This window comes from Protomyctophum bolini (genome assembly GCF_963924005.1).
Source record: "Protomyctophum bolini genome assembly, chromosome: 14".
In the NCBI taxonomy this organism is placed as follows: domain Eukaryota; kingdom Metazoa; phylum Chordata; class Actinopteri; order Myctophiformes; family Myctophidae; genus Protomyctophum; species Protomyctophum bolini.
This window is the reverse complement of record NC_137875.1, coordinates 37,681,253-37,694,679: the sequence shown is the minus strand read 5'-3', so window position 1 is coordinate 37,694,679 and position 13,427 is coordinate 37,681,253. Positions and strand designations below refer to the sequence as shown.

The window sequence follows — 13,427 nt, the reverse complement described above, 5'->3', positions numbered from 1 at the left end:
AATTCAACGAAACTAAAGTACGCCGCATCAGAAGCATATTAATTGGTAGGAACTAACATTTTGATCGCGGGGGAGGGGGGATTATTTTGGGTACATCCTGTTTGGGAAGCTACCTACAACGTGACGTAGGCATATCATCCGGTCCCGGACTTTTGGAACAGAGACCAGGCTTTCCTCCGAGGCGGTGGAAAGCCTGGTGATGCGAGGTTAGACTATAGTACTTACACGTCATCAGCCTGCGGCGGCGTTGCTTAGGCAACGTTTATTTTGGTTTTTCTCGACATTGCATGGTAGCTATGAAGACGAGAGAATATTAGCTGGAATGCCAAAGCTAAGGTAAGATTCTCGGACACAATTATTTTGTTCAGTAGTAGTTTCGATGTCGGAATATTAAACAATATCTTTCTCGCAATTCAGCACAGACACGTTATGGGAGCTGGCCGCAGCGGAGGTGCACACTAGGGAGAATGGATCCAGAGAGGAAGACGGAGGAGAACCTGTTATTAGCGAGAGGACCGTGTTCCTGATGGGGAGTAAGGCTGGGGTAGGATAACAACTACACACTGTACATTACATCACAGGCATGGTAAACATTCATTACAAGACTAAGAACGGGTCACTAGAGACAGAGAATTCATGACGTACAGTAATAGCAAAGTCAGCAAAAGTGCATTAGTGGGCAGTATGTGCAAAAAGGGCAAAAATAAAGTGCTATTTGCTGTTCAGTAGTTGAATAGCAGCTGGGACAAATGATAATTTGAACCGATTGGTCTTTGTGGCGGGCACCCTCAGCCGACGACCTGAGGGCAACAGTTCAAACTCAGACCGAAGTGGGTGATCCGATACCTCCAGGAGGGAGGAGGTTCTCTTAAGCATCTGCCTCTTGTACAGATCTATAAATTGGGCTTGGGTTCTCCCAGAAATTTTACTGGCCACTTTGACGAGGCTGCTGAGCCTGTTCTTGTTTGCTAAGGTCAGGTTACCATACCAGGCAACCATACAAAACATGAGAACAGATTCAATAAAACTTCTATAAAAAAGAGTCATCATAACAGATGAGACATTAAAGGAACGCATTTTCCTCAGAAAAAAAAGACGCTGCTGGATTTTTTTAGAAGTGGAGGCAACATGAGAGTCAAATGAGAGTTTGTTGTCCAAAACGACACCCAAGTATTTGTAGCTCTCTACGACTTCAATTTCTGTGCCCTTAATGAGTGTAGGAGCAGGACTGGGAAGAGTCCGTCTAAAGCTGATGATCATGTCTTTAGTTTTGGTCACATTTAGCTGTAAAAATGACTTGTCACACCAGGATATGAAGTCATCGACAACTGGCCCATGCTGTACTTCATTGTCTTCAAGGAGGCTAACAATTACAGAGTCATCAGCAAATTTGACAATATACCTGTTAGGGTGATGGCTACAACAGTCGTTGGTATACAGAATGTACAACAGTGAGGAGAGACAACAGCCTTGGGGAGAACCAGTGGAGGAGAGCAGCAGAGAAGACATGACCTCATTTACCCTCACACACTGAGACCTAACAGTTAAGAAGTCTAAGATCCAGCCAACAAGGTTAAGATCCAGTTTAAAATAACTGATTAGCTTCTGGGCTAGAAGATGTGGCTGGATCGTGTTAAAGGCTGAGGAAAAATCAACAAACAACAATCTGGCCTGTGTTTTTTTCCCCTCAAGGTGGCGGTACAGGAAATGCAGTAGGGTGATAGTGGCATCATCTACACCTCTTCCAGACCTGTATGCAAATTGCAGGGGATCTAGAGATTTCTCCACCTGCTTTAGGATGTTATCTTTGACTAGCTTTTCCAGACATTTCATTATTTATGAAGTCAAAGCAACAGGCCTGAAGTCATTTAATGACTTTGGGGTCCTAATTTTGGCAACTGGGACAATAGTGGACTGTTTCCATAACTTAGGGACCCGCTGTTGTTGAAGAGATAAGTTAAAAATAAAATGAAAAATGCTGCAGAGCTGTTCAGCACATGTTGAGAGAACCTTGCCACATATGTTATCCGGCCCTGGACTTTTTGACTTGGTGTGTCTGAGGTGTTTTTCCACACTTTTTTTGTCAATAAACAGGGCTGGAGGGGCTCTAGTCTCGTTCTTTAATTGAGTAATTTTGTCAGCAAAGTCCTGATTCTCAAATCTAAGGTACACTAACATTGACATGACATTTTTCTAATGGAAGCACACACTTTCTTCCCCTTTCCAGGGTAAAACTTCCATTCTCCTCAGGTGTCTTGAGAGGTGAGTGCAGGGAAGGATGGACCAAAGTTAGTCCAGATCATGGCACGCATTTGTATGAAGGTTTCTGGTATGTGATATATCTACAACTAGTAGAACAAGGTTTTGAGGGGGTATAATTTAAAGATGAGACAGGTGTCACAAGAAACTATTGTGCTTTGAGGTAACACAGACAGTCTCCTTCCTGGCTATGTATACATGTTTAAACTTTAAAGTACTTAACGATTTAAGCCCTATATTATACTTTGACTATCTAAGCTGTTATTTTTAAAACATTATAAAAGTTGTGAAAATGTTGCCCAAAATAGGAACGCCAGGGTAAACTTGACATTATCACAGGTGCTCTGGTGGCGCAGCGGTAAAGTAACTGCCCACCACCGCAGACGGTTCAAATCCACACCGGCACAGTTGAGACGGCTACTCTGTGTCTTTCCTTCACCTTTCTTTTTTTCTATATTCAGAGATGAACCGTCGAAGCCTACCCTTGCACTGGAATACACTTTCGGAAGACGGGCTCGAGGACACAACACAGTAAGTTATTCCAAAACATGATCTTCAACCATGCATAGAATACTATGGAGGAGGACCTAGCGTTTCAGCAAGATCCCCATCTAGTGGGTCCGTCACATGATGTGTATTTTGTGTGCTTATATATCTCGTTAGCCGCCTGGTAAACCATCCCGGTGAACACCCCTTCTTCAGTGGAGTACAACACATGGTCATTCTCAATATCTACTGTCTATATTCTTAATTCATTCTCTATTATCTCTTGTTTATAGAATATGTGGAACACATAGCTTGGTGGTAGCACAACTGCACATGAATGAGCACACCTTTGTTTTTTTTGTATATGTTTATTTATTTGGGCACATCAATTTACACAGTATACACATACATGTGCTTGTATCATTACATTGTAACGTCCCTGTGCTTTTTTTTTTTTTAAGACAGACAAATAATAAACCACACCTTTTGTTTAAATAGTCTGACAGCAAGGTGATCTCTGTCTTTCAGCCCAAAGATATAGCCCACATTTGGGAGCTGGGAGGGGGCACATCCCTTTCAGACCTGGTCCAGATCCCCATCTCAACAAATAATATCAGGTAGACCACAAGCACACTCTCTTGTGTCCTATATGACTTATACTGCTATTTTAAGAGTAATACACACTACAAGATGAGATAGTACATGATGATGTGTTGTGTTGTGTGTAAAATAGATGCGTTTGTGTGCACGCTATAGTGTAACATTGTTTATATTATATCGGTAAGCCCCTTCGTATAACTGTACACTCGCCACTTGGATAAATCCACTTCTACATCTTTCTGGAGACCAACACGGAAGCTACGACAATATTGTTTTCCTGAGAAAACACAATCATCTCTATAAAGATATTATGCATGCTTTTATCACATAAAAAAGAATGTGCCTGTGTTTATACACGATATTATTGAATTATACAGTGCATTTAAATGATTTATTCTGACAGCTTTATGTTGGAAAAACGTAGATTTTTGTTGCAGGCTACGTGGGAGTTTTTGGTTGTGAGCAGAGTGTTCATGGTCTGCTGGAAATGAGGCAGTATATTGTGCAGTGGTGGAACGTCTACTGGAGTATTTCCAATGTTAAATACGTTTATTTCTACTCCATTACATCTCAGAGGGCAATATTGTAACCACAAGTATTTGAAATCTTGAGTTACTTGTTACTTCGTAGAGTTTAATTTAAAACATGCATTAGCCACTTCATCCCTATTTATCTACAAGCTCAGACCACGTTGCGATGCCACGCGTTGTGAGCTTGTGCTATTGCGGTATTGATACTGTATTGGTACTTTAGGTATAACATCTCCTCTTCCACCACTGTTATCGTGCAACATCCCTGAGAGGGGACGGTGTGACAACGTTGGGTTTATTCTGCTACTACAGCACAAGTCCATTTCCCTGTGTTTCCCAGGACACTGTCAGTCATTCTAATCCTGGACCTGTCCAAGCCCAATGCCCTGTGGGCCACCGCTGAAAGGCTGCTGCTAGAGGCACAAACCCAGGTGCAGAAGGCCTTCTCCCAGGTGCAGCGAGTAGGAAAGGCCCAGGGCGGAGGCAAGCAGCAGGCCTCTGTCCAGCCAGCAGCACGTGTCTTACCCAAAGACTATCCGGTGAGACCTCAGCTCTTCATGGATTCATTTGATCTGATTTGATTGCGAGACTCCATCACCAAGAACATAAATAATACTTCATTTGAAAGGCTAAAGGCTAGTACATTAATACTACACAAGTACACAGTAGTACACAGTACATTAATTGCATTTAGCTTAAAGCCCCCACTATCAATTTCAATAGCATGTTTCCACAGCTTTAAACATATCCACATAGTTTGGTTGTGCATGAACAAACGAGGATATGTGGTCACATTTCCACCAGCCAAGTGTTTGGAATAATTCACCCTTATTGGGTGAATGTTCTATTTGCACGGATGGTTCTGTTCTGTGTTATGAAACATATCCTGTGAGCTTTGTTATGACGATTGCACAAACTATTTCTTATTCATAGTGTGATTTGTGCTATGTTTTTGCCTTCATAGTGCTCCCTAGTGGTCAATTGTAAAACCTTTCCACAAGTTGTGTGATCATTGGCCCGAAGGGTGACTTTTGTGCATTCATTTATGCTGAGCCTTGCCCTATTGAAGTTCATCAGTCAGTATATTCTGAATGAAATAAGATGACAACAACAACTGTACGTACAGTTTTGATCAGGTCCACAGAAAATAAGGTTAGCAGTCAGACACGGTTCAGGCAATGTCAAAAATGTGTCTCACTGAATCATGAAGGCAAATCCTTGAGTCATTCACCAGTCATACCGCTATGTCAGTTATTCAACAATACTTAGCTCATGAGTATCAAGTTAGTCTAGATCTAGGATGACACTGAGAATGCTTGTATGTTGTTGACTAGCGCATTGTGACTCCATCCACAGGACAGAGAACTGATCAACCCCTTCCCCGTTCCTCTGCTCATCATCGGCAGCAAATATGACCTCTTTCAGGTGGGCTACACACTGTGGACTGACTACACTCATTCTCCACTTCACTTATTGCACACACATTTTCATATTTTGTTTGTTTTCACTTCATTTACCACTTCATCATCACATAGTAGGGATGGGACGATATGAAAATTACACGTCACGATTATTGTGGCAAAGATAATTTAGATTAACGATATAGTGATAATCAAAATATGCTTAAAACTTAAAATGCCACTTTTGTTAACCACCTGAACCCTCTGCATCCCTATTCTGGGGGAATACCAAAAATAGCCGACGCAACGCGTTGTGAGCTTTTAGACAATTTTTAGCAAATCTATAAGAAAAGAAGAAGCGCTTTGTGGGTCCTTTATGTAGAAAACGGCAAGCAGGTGCTCTTTGGAGAGGGTTTCAATAATACAGCACACGAGTTCTTTAAAAGTTCTATATACCTTTGAGTAAAGATCAATGTGGAAGGTGGCGAACTTGAAAGAGGATCCAAGGCAGCTCTGTGCAGTTGAGGTATAATAAAAATCCTTTATTCCATTAGATAAATAAAAAAAACAAGTGCTAAAAAATAAACAACCAACGCGTTTCGGCCCGCATGGGCCTTTTATCAGGGTCAACTAGAGGCTGGTTAACCACTGGTTAACCAGGCTAGGGTAAAATGGTACTGAATTCGCAGCACAACAAAAGTAATGAACGATTATTTGTTATTGTCCCGTCACACAGTCATTTTGTGCTTACTTCACACTCACTTAGCCTTTTGGGCCATGAGTTTGTCTTTAGAACTACTTGACCCTAGGCGGGGTTGGCGAAAGGGCCTTTCTGTGTGGAGTTTGCATGTTCTCCCCGTGTCCCCTAGGGTAGGTACCCTCACAAAAAACATGCAGTAATCCTGGTCTCTAAACTGCCTGATGGAGGGGAAAGGAACTGGTCGGAATAACGTGTTCCTTAATCCACGCGCTACGTCTAACCAGGGAAACCCCCCCCCCCCCTGTCAGGTGTAAAGCAGCAACTTGGACACTCAGGCATGAAGGAAGCATGAGTTCAAGTCCGTTGCTCTCCCCTTGTCCCCCATATATGGGGACTAGGTTGGTGGAGGGTGTGTAGAGCCCAGGATCACATTAGATAATTGACACAGGGGTGAAAAATGGGTTACAAAATCGTGGGATAAACATTAAAAAAAATTAACTACCGGTACTTGACCATGCTGACACATGACACATTTTCTATCTTGTTTGCAGGAATCTGACTCGGAGAAGAGGAAAGTGGTCAGTAAGACCTTACGCTTTCTCGCCCACTACTACGCAGCATCTCTAATAGTGAGTGTATTCATTTGCATATAAAACATCCAACGTTGAGCACCTCTTCTGTCAATTATGACAATGCAAATGGCTTCCGCTTATCAACGCACGCTCCAGTCACTCCATCCATTTGAACAGCCGCCATCTTTTCACATTGTCCTGATTTCTTCTTCGATCTCACAGTCTTGTCTTTTCTTTAGTTCACCAGCATCAAGTCAGAGACCCTGATGTCTAAAACCAAGACCTTCTTCTCCCACCTGGCCTTTGGTCAAGAAAGAGGGTACGAGGATCATAACTCACATACTGCACCAATCATCATCATAACCTTTATTTCAACCTCGAGAGAAAATAGACAATCTACAAGTTCAAATTTAATTTTGACATTATATGTTCACCTATGACATTCCGAGTTTATGTAAAAAATAGAAAATAAAAAATTGAAATAATTAACTCTAAATCACTCACTAACTTCATTTGCAAGAAAGAAAAAAGGCAAAGCTAACGAATGCTTTGTAAAATGTGACTGTGTATAGAGAGAGTAGACTTTTGACCCCTCTCACCTGTCACCTGTGGGGAGTCGGGAACATGGACCCAAACAATGTCATGTTGACCTCACACTTTCCTATCCTTGCCAAAATGTCCTCGTTAAATGTCACTTTTTGATGGGCCATAGAGTATTAAAAGGATAAAGACTGATCTGGCGCGAAGCTCCGCCCCCTCCGCTATTCATGTCAGTGGAAGTTGCTCAGTGGCGTTTTGAAGCCACCGGAAAGACCGTCTATTTCCCTAAATTTGGAGGTCAAATGCGGAAGTGCAACCGAGCGCTCAATGTTAAAGCCCAGCTGCACGGGGTTTCCTCGTCATGAATCCACGGGTCCGCCTGCAGTCCTTCCTCTTACCACTAGGGCCCAGCGCTTCAACATTGGAGTGCCTAGCTGGCCCCTTGGCGGTAGCCCTATCTATTCCCAGCAGCTTTGTCTGTTTGTACCACAGAAATGATTTGATTGGCTGAGCACGGAATGTGATGATGATGTATGATGATAAGAGCGCCCCTCACTTGACTTGGGGTTTTCATGTTTTCAACCATACTGAGCTGCGTGTGTTTCTGTGTGTTTGTTTTATCAGTAAGGTTGTGTCATGTGACACCAGCAAGCCTCTGATCATACCTGCCGGTTCCGACTCTCTCAGCCAGATAGGTGAGCAACAGTGTCTCCCTGTGGCCAAAGTGAGCACTGCAGCTGCTGTGAGTCTGTAGGTGTGTGGTTCAAACACAGTGGCCCCTTTTCCACCGGGGGTTGAACCGATTCCGTTCTTTTTTTTCCTGCCTAATTTTGTACCAAATTAATTGGTTCAGATTGATTCGGAACTGGAACCAAAAAATACTACTTCTTACCCTGAGTATTATATAATTTACTGTAATTTATAATACTAATAACTTTAATTTATATAGTCCTTTCAAGAAACCCAAGGACGCTTTATAATTCACAAAAGTAAACAAACAAACTAATTGCCAAATGCATGAGTAAACAAATCCAAGGGAGAGAGTTCCAAAGAGCAGTGGCTGCCATATAGAAAGCTCCATCGCAGAGGGTCCGCTTTTTGCCGTGATGGATGGTGAGGAACTCGGGTTCCGCTGAGGGGTTTAGTCCTTGAGGAGGACTGACAGATACCGTGGGGCGCTAGGCTAGGGCATGGAGATCTTTGTAGGTGAGGAGGAGCAGTTTGTACATGATGCAGAAGTGATGTACAGTAGAGTAGACCATCATAAAAAAATAAAGAACGGAACCAGTTCTAGAACCAACGTTATTTTTGGTGGAAAAGGGCCCCTGACTGTCGTGAAATTGGAAAACACTTAACTATATGAATTCAAGGTGACGTGTCGTTCTGCTACCAGGTTCTCCACCTAGCAGCGATGTGGACATTACGTCTCTGCACGCCCGAAACCCACTGGACCTCTGGAAGAAGGTCTATGAGCATGTCTTCCCCCCTGAGGTGAGTCATACTGTATACTCAAGATCTCTCCCCTTGGCACAGCACCCCACCTGCTGACGCCCGGGAGCAGTAGATGTTTAGCTTCACACTGTGGAGACGAGACTCAATTCAGGTGGTTTTCCAAATCTGCAGATGTATAGTACGATCATCTCATAGACATGACAAAAAGTAATGTTCAAGTTAGCTCTGGTCCATAGCCTTCTACTGCTTCGATTCTGCCCTTCAGTAAGGCTATGTGACTATCAGTATTAAATCTCAAATCGAAATCAGACCAGCCTCTCCTCTTTTGTGGAAATCTCACGGACGTTTGACCTGCTCACCAATAAAAAGACGGGTTGTGTCAATAGAAAGCCTACTTTCCTTAGTGGACGCACTCTGAGCCCCCCCACCACACGTATAAACGGTACTTTTTGGCCAGAAAGGGATTTTTTTTCACCGGAGGAAAAATATTCTCAATGAGGCAGTTCTCTGGGTAATATCGGTAGAGGGCGCAGCGGAGTAACTAAAAGTATTATTTTTTTTCGGTGGAAACTAAATCCCTTTTGGCCAAAAAGTAGAGTTTATACATGTGGTGGGGGGCTCAGAGTGCGTCCACTAAGGAAAGTAGGCTTTCTATTGACACAACCCGTCTTTTTATTGGTGAGTAGGTCAAACGTTCGTCAGATTTCCACAAAAGAGGAGAGGCTGGTCTGATTTCGATTTTCGATTTAATACTGATAGTCACATCAGAGGGCTTTTATTTCAGAATAATTGTAACTGTTGTTTGAGCAGTGAGTACGACCCGTATGAACGAGGCATCACCAAATGAACAGCATGATTTTTACAGTCACACTTTCGGATCATTTGTTCATCTTGCTCCCGGTGTGCTCACCTTTTGTAACCAGCACATAATTCATAACAAACAACTTCGTCACAAAGGGCCCTCATAGATTGATTACTTCCTCTTCCGTGTTAGAACACAGACAGTTATAATACATCCTGATACATTTATTTCAATGTCTGATCTTTAACCCATTTTGGGTGGGAAACCCTTTTGGTGTTATGCTTAGGTTATGCTTTAGCTATTGAAAAATAGCAGATCTACAAGCTCATAGGTCTGCTATTTTTGAAAGATATCTGTGTGTTTCTGTTGCCGTGCGTCCAGAGCACCGGTGCGCGCCTGGAGCTGAAGGACCCAGCCAAGGACTCTCAGTACATAGAGCCACAGATCGATGCCATGAGGGCACAGAAAGACCAGGTAAATCAATACAGGTCACTGACTGTGTGCTGCGTTGACAAGGACATTGCACTGAACAGCACTGTAAAAGGGAAACTATGATATAAACGTATATAAACGAAAGATGAATTGTCAGCATTTAATTGGGTCACAAACGGACTGGCATTTCATTGATTCAAGAAGTTACTTTACATTTATTTAATGGCCCAATGACCACACATTGACTCATGGGTTTAGAAAAATAAAGAAATACGACAAAAGAACCGATTAGACTTGAGCACACTGCTGGCAACGGAACTTTCCCTGTAAGGTCTGTCTAAGTTGTCTTCCCTGCATGTCATCTGACTTGTTATGAGAGCGCTGTCCCATAGTAACCCTTTGTCCTGCATGTAGTGAAGGCCCGTTTATGGTATGATTTTTTAATGGGCGGTGATATAACTCAGGGCCTTGAGCCAAGGCAAAATCTCTCCCTTTCCTGTATCTGCCATATCTACTGTATGTGTCTGGAAGGCTCCCTGGCACAGTTGCCTTTTCCAATCGTACAAACTCATCGTGACTGGTGTTATCAGTCTCTGACTCTCACCTACTGCTCATACTGTACCGTGGAGTGAAGGGCTAAAGGTTTATGCCAATTCTAATGTAGAGAATAAGGCTTGCACAGACCTATCTAAACACATGTCTAGATACAGTAACTTGCAAATTGGTATCTTCTACCTGCCCAGCCTGCCCTTACCTCCCAATAGAACGTTACGGCGAAGCCAACTTTTGGCACATTTCAGGCGTTGACACTAAGAGTTGCCCACCTGCCCCTGGCAGGTAAATAAAACCTTCGGGCAATTGGAGTTTGCTTTCAGGTTGCCCGACAGCCTGGGCAAGTGCTCGTTTGAGAGGGGACGCAACCGTCTATAAACACAACACATTTCGGATCAGAAACCTCAATAAAAAGCAAGGCTTTCAGCACACGTACAGGCGACAGGTGCGTAGGAGAGGGTACGGTGCCCGACAATTAAAAAAGGAACAAACACCCGCACACTGTCTTCAAATGCAGTGACCAACTTTTAATAGGGAAACAGCAACGTTTCGGCCTATGCAGCCTTCATCTTTATCTTTATCAGAAACCTCAAATGAATGTATGGTGAGCAAATTGTCTTGCTCAATGTGCTAACAAGTCACATAAGGTGAATAGTTTTATACTTGCTGTGCATTGGGTCATCTGGGGAAACAAAGGAGGTGCCCTGCCAAGCCTTTAACCCATTCTGACCTGAGATCAGATTCATACGAGGTTTCCACGGGACACACACTGGTCTGATTAACCCATTCTGACCTGAGATCAGATTCTAAAAATGTCAGTCGTTCTTAGAATTTTTCAAAAATAGCAGACCTACAAGCTCGTATCGCGCCACTCGGTGGCGCGATATGAGCTTGTAGATCTGCTATTTTTCAATAGGTAAAGCATAACATGATGCTAACACCAAAATGGGTGCCCGGTCAGAATGGGTTAATGCCCCAGTATACATCTTGGATTAATATTTGACTGTCCTGCTTTAGATAGAGCCGACACCTTGGACCAATATACTGTACATTTTATTGGCGTTGAATAATAAATAAGATGTTTTGGGCCACTGACGTCACCTAGTACATGTGACTAACTTTACATTTGTTTGTCCAGGTCAGACCTTGTTTATAATGATAGTGACAATGTTGGACATGAAGCATTATGTTATACTTTAGCTATTGAAAAATAGCAGATCTACAAGCTCATAGCGCGCCACCGAGTGGCGCGCTATGAACTTGTATGCCTGCTATTTTTTTTTTTATCGTAAAAATGCGGCACAAATCTTTGAATATATATTCTTACATTTCGACGTCAGGCCTAAATGGGTTAACCCCCTTTTCTGCCCAATTTAGTCATTATGCCAATGAATTCCTCCCCACACACGGACACTGACTGACACACAGTCGCTGCTGTCGTATCCTACTGACTCACCTGCCAGTGAGGAGCCTCCACCGGGAGGACGTCGTAGGGCCTTGGTCCTACTCCTCCGGCCCAACACTTCCTCCCTGCTGACGGGTATCCAGAGCATGTGCAATGACCAATTCCATCCTCCGCGCCCGGCTTCCATGGTTCCCTCCACCCAACACGGGCCAATTGTGTTTGCATAGACGGCCGACAAAAGCTGGATGCACGACCGGTGTCTTCCCTTTAACCTGTTATTTAACTCTTTAAAAAAAGAAAAATCTTACAACTCTCTTTCTAAAAAAAATGAAACAAATCTATGTTAGCCTGTGCTAACTATCGCTACTGCCATTTAGCTATGTATGAGTTAAAAGTCAGATTCCAGTCCTCTAATTCAAATAAAACCACAGGTTTATGATTGAATTGGTCCCTTTTATCTCAAATGTTTTCTACTTGATGTATTTTTGTCTTGTGTTTAAAGCTCTCTCTCTCTCTCTCTCTCTCTGTCTCTCTCTCTCAGGAACTGGAGCAGTATAAGAGGGATGCAGCCAAGTCATGGAAAGGACTGGAACTTGAGAGCTAACAGTTAAATCTGCGTTATTATTGCTCACATTTACACTGTCCCGTAGCTGGTCATTCAACAGATTGCCTTTTTTTTTTTATGTTCATGAATATTTAATGTAGACTACAGAGATCCCTGTCTATAGAGATCCTGGACCAAACATATGGTGTGTTACATGGATCTGTTACCTCCAATTGGTCTGTAAATGTAAGGAGTTTTATTTTTGTTTTGTTTTGTTCTCTGCTCCGGGTGAAACAAGTGCTTTTTATTTTCTTACATTGGTTCTCGGGGTGTGTGAAAAAACAAACAAACAACTACTATGATAATGTATTTCTATATTATACTGTATGTGCAGTAACATGCAGTATAAACTTGTGCTGTTAATTCGGAACACAGATCCAGAATTGTTCATTCCTACGGATAGGATGCAGTGCGCCACATTGGCGGTGTTTCCAGTTTTCTGTAGTAGTTTCTTCAAGTGTTTTTTATTTTATGGAGAAAAATCCTCCGCAATCCTCCGCAACACTCCGCAATCCTCCGCAATCCTCCGCAACACACCGCAACACTCCGCAACACTCCGCAATTTGCTAATGTTTCTCATCCTCCGCAACACTCCGCAATTTGCTATTGTTTCTCATCCTCCGCAACACTCAATTTTTTTTCTCCAAAAATTCAAAAAAAGATAGGTTATAGCCCATCGTTTTTTGGAAAAATTGCGCAGTATTGCGGAGGAATTGCAGAGTGTTGCAGAAAAATTGCGCAGTATTGCGGAGGAATTGCGGAATATTGCGGAAAAACGATGGATTATAGCGCATCGTTTTTTGAATTTTTAGAAAAATTGCGGCGTATTGCGGAGTATTGCGGAAAAATTGCGGAGTATTGCAGAAAAACGATGTTTTTTTTCATTTTTTCAAATCCTCAAAAATGATGAAAAACGCCGTGCTATAGTATGCTGTACGATATGGGCTATAGCCCATGGTCCAAAATGATGAGAAACGAGGATAACTTATTTTTTCAAAATTTCAAAAAACATGGGCTATAACCCAGGGATACTCAAATAGATTTACCTGTGGGCCACATTACAAAAATGGCAAGGGGCCAGTAGATAAAATTA

General features: G+C 42.6%; 1 protein-coding gene across 2 annotated transcripts; it reads left to right on the top strand.

Annotated features, from left to right (window-relative positions):
* The first annotated feature begins 233 nt into the window (after positions 1-233).
* Positions 234-13,038, top strand: dync2li1 (dynein, cytoplasmic 2, light intermediate chain 1). Of its 2 annotated transcripts, none has more exons than XM_080781668.1 (13): positions 234-336; positions 418-544; positions 2,228-2,262; positions 2,721-2,790; positions 3,274-3,362; positions 4,216-4,414; positions 5,232-5,300; positions 6,527-6,604; positions 6,787-6,866; positions 7,712-7,782; positions 8,481-8,578; positions 9,723-9,815; positions 12,272-13,038. In XM_080781668.1, the coding sequence occupies exons 1-13, from the start codon at positions 323-325 to the stop codon at positions 12,332-12,334; spliced, it is 1,086 nt and encodes a 361-aa protein (XP_080637794.1). In that variant the 5' UTR covers positions 234-322; the 3' UTR covers positions 12,335-13,038. The 2 variants fall into 2 exon arrangements, with proteins under 2 accessions (XP_080637794.1, XP_080637795.1); XM_080781669.1 differs by having other exon boundaries at positions 284-336; positions 423-544.
* The last annotated feature ends 389 nt before the right edge of the window (positions 13,039-13,427 follow it).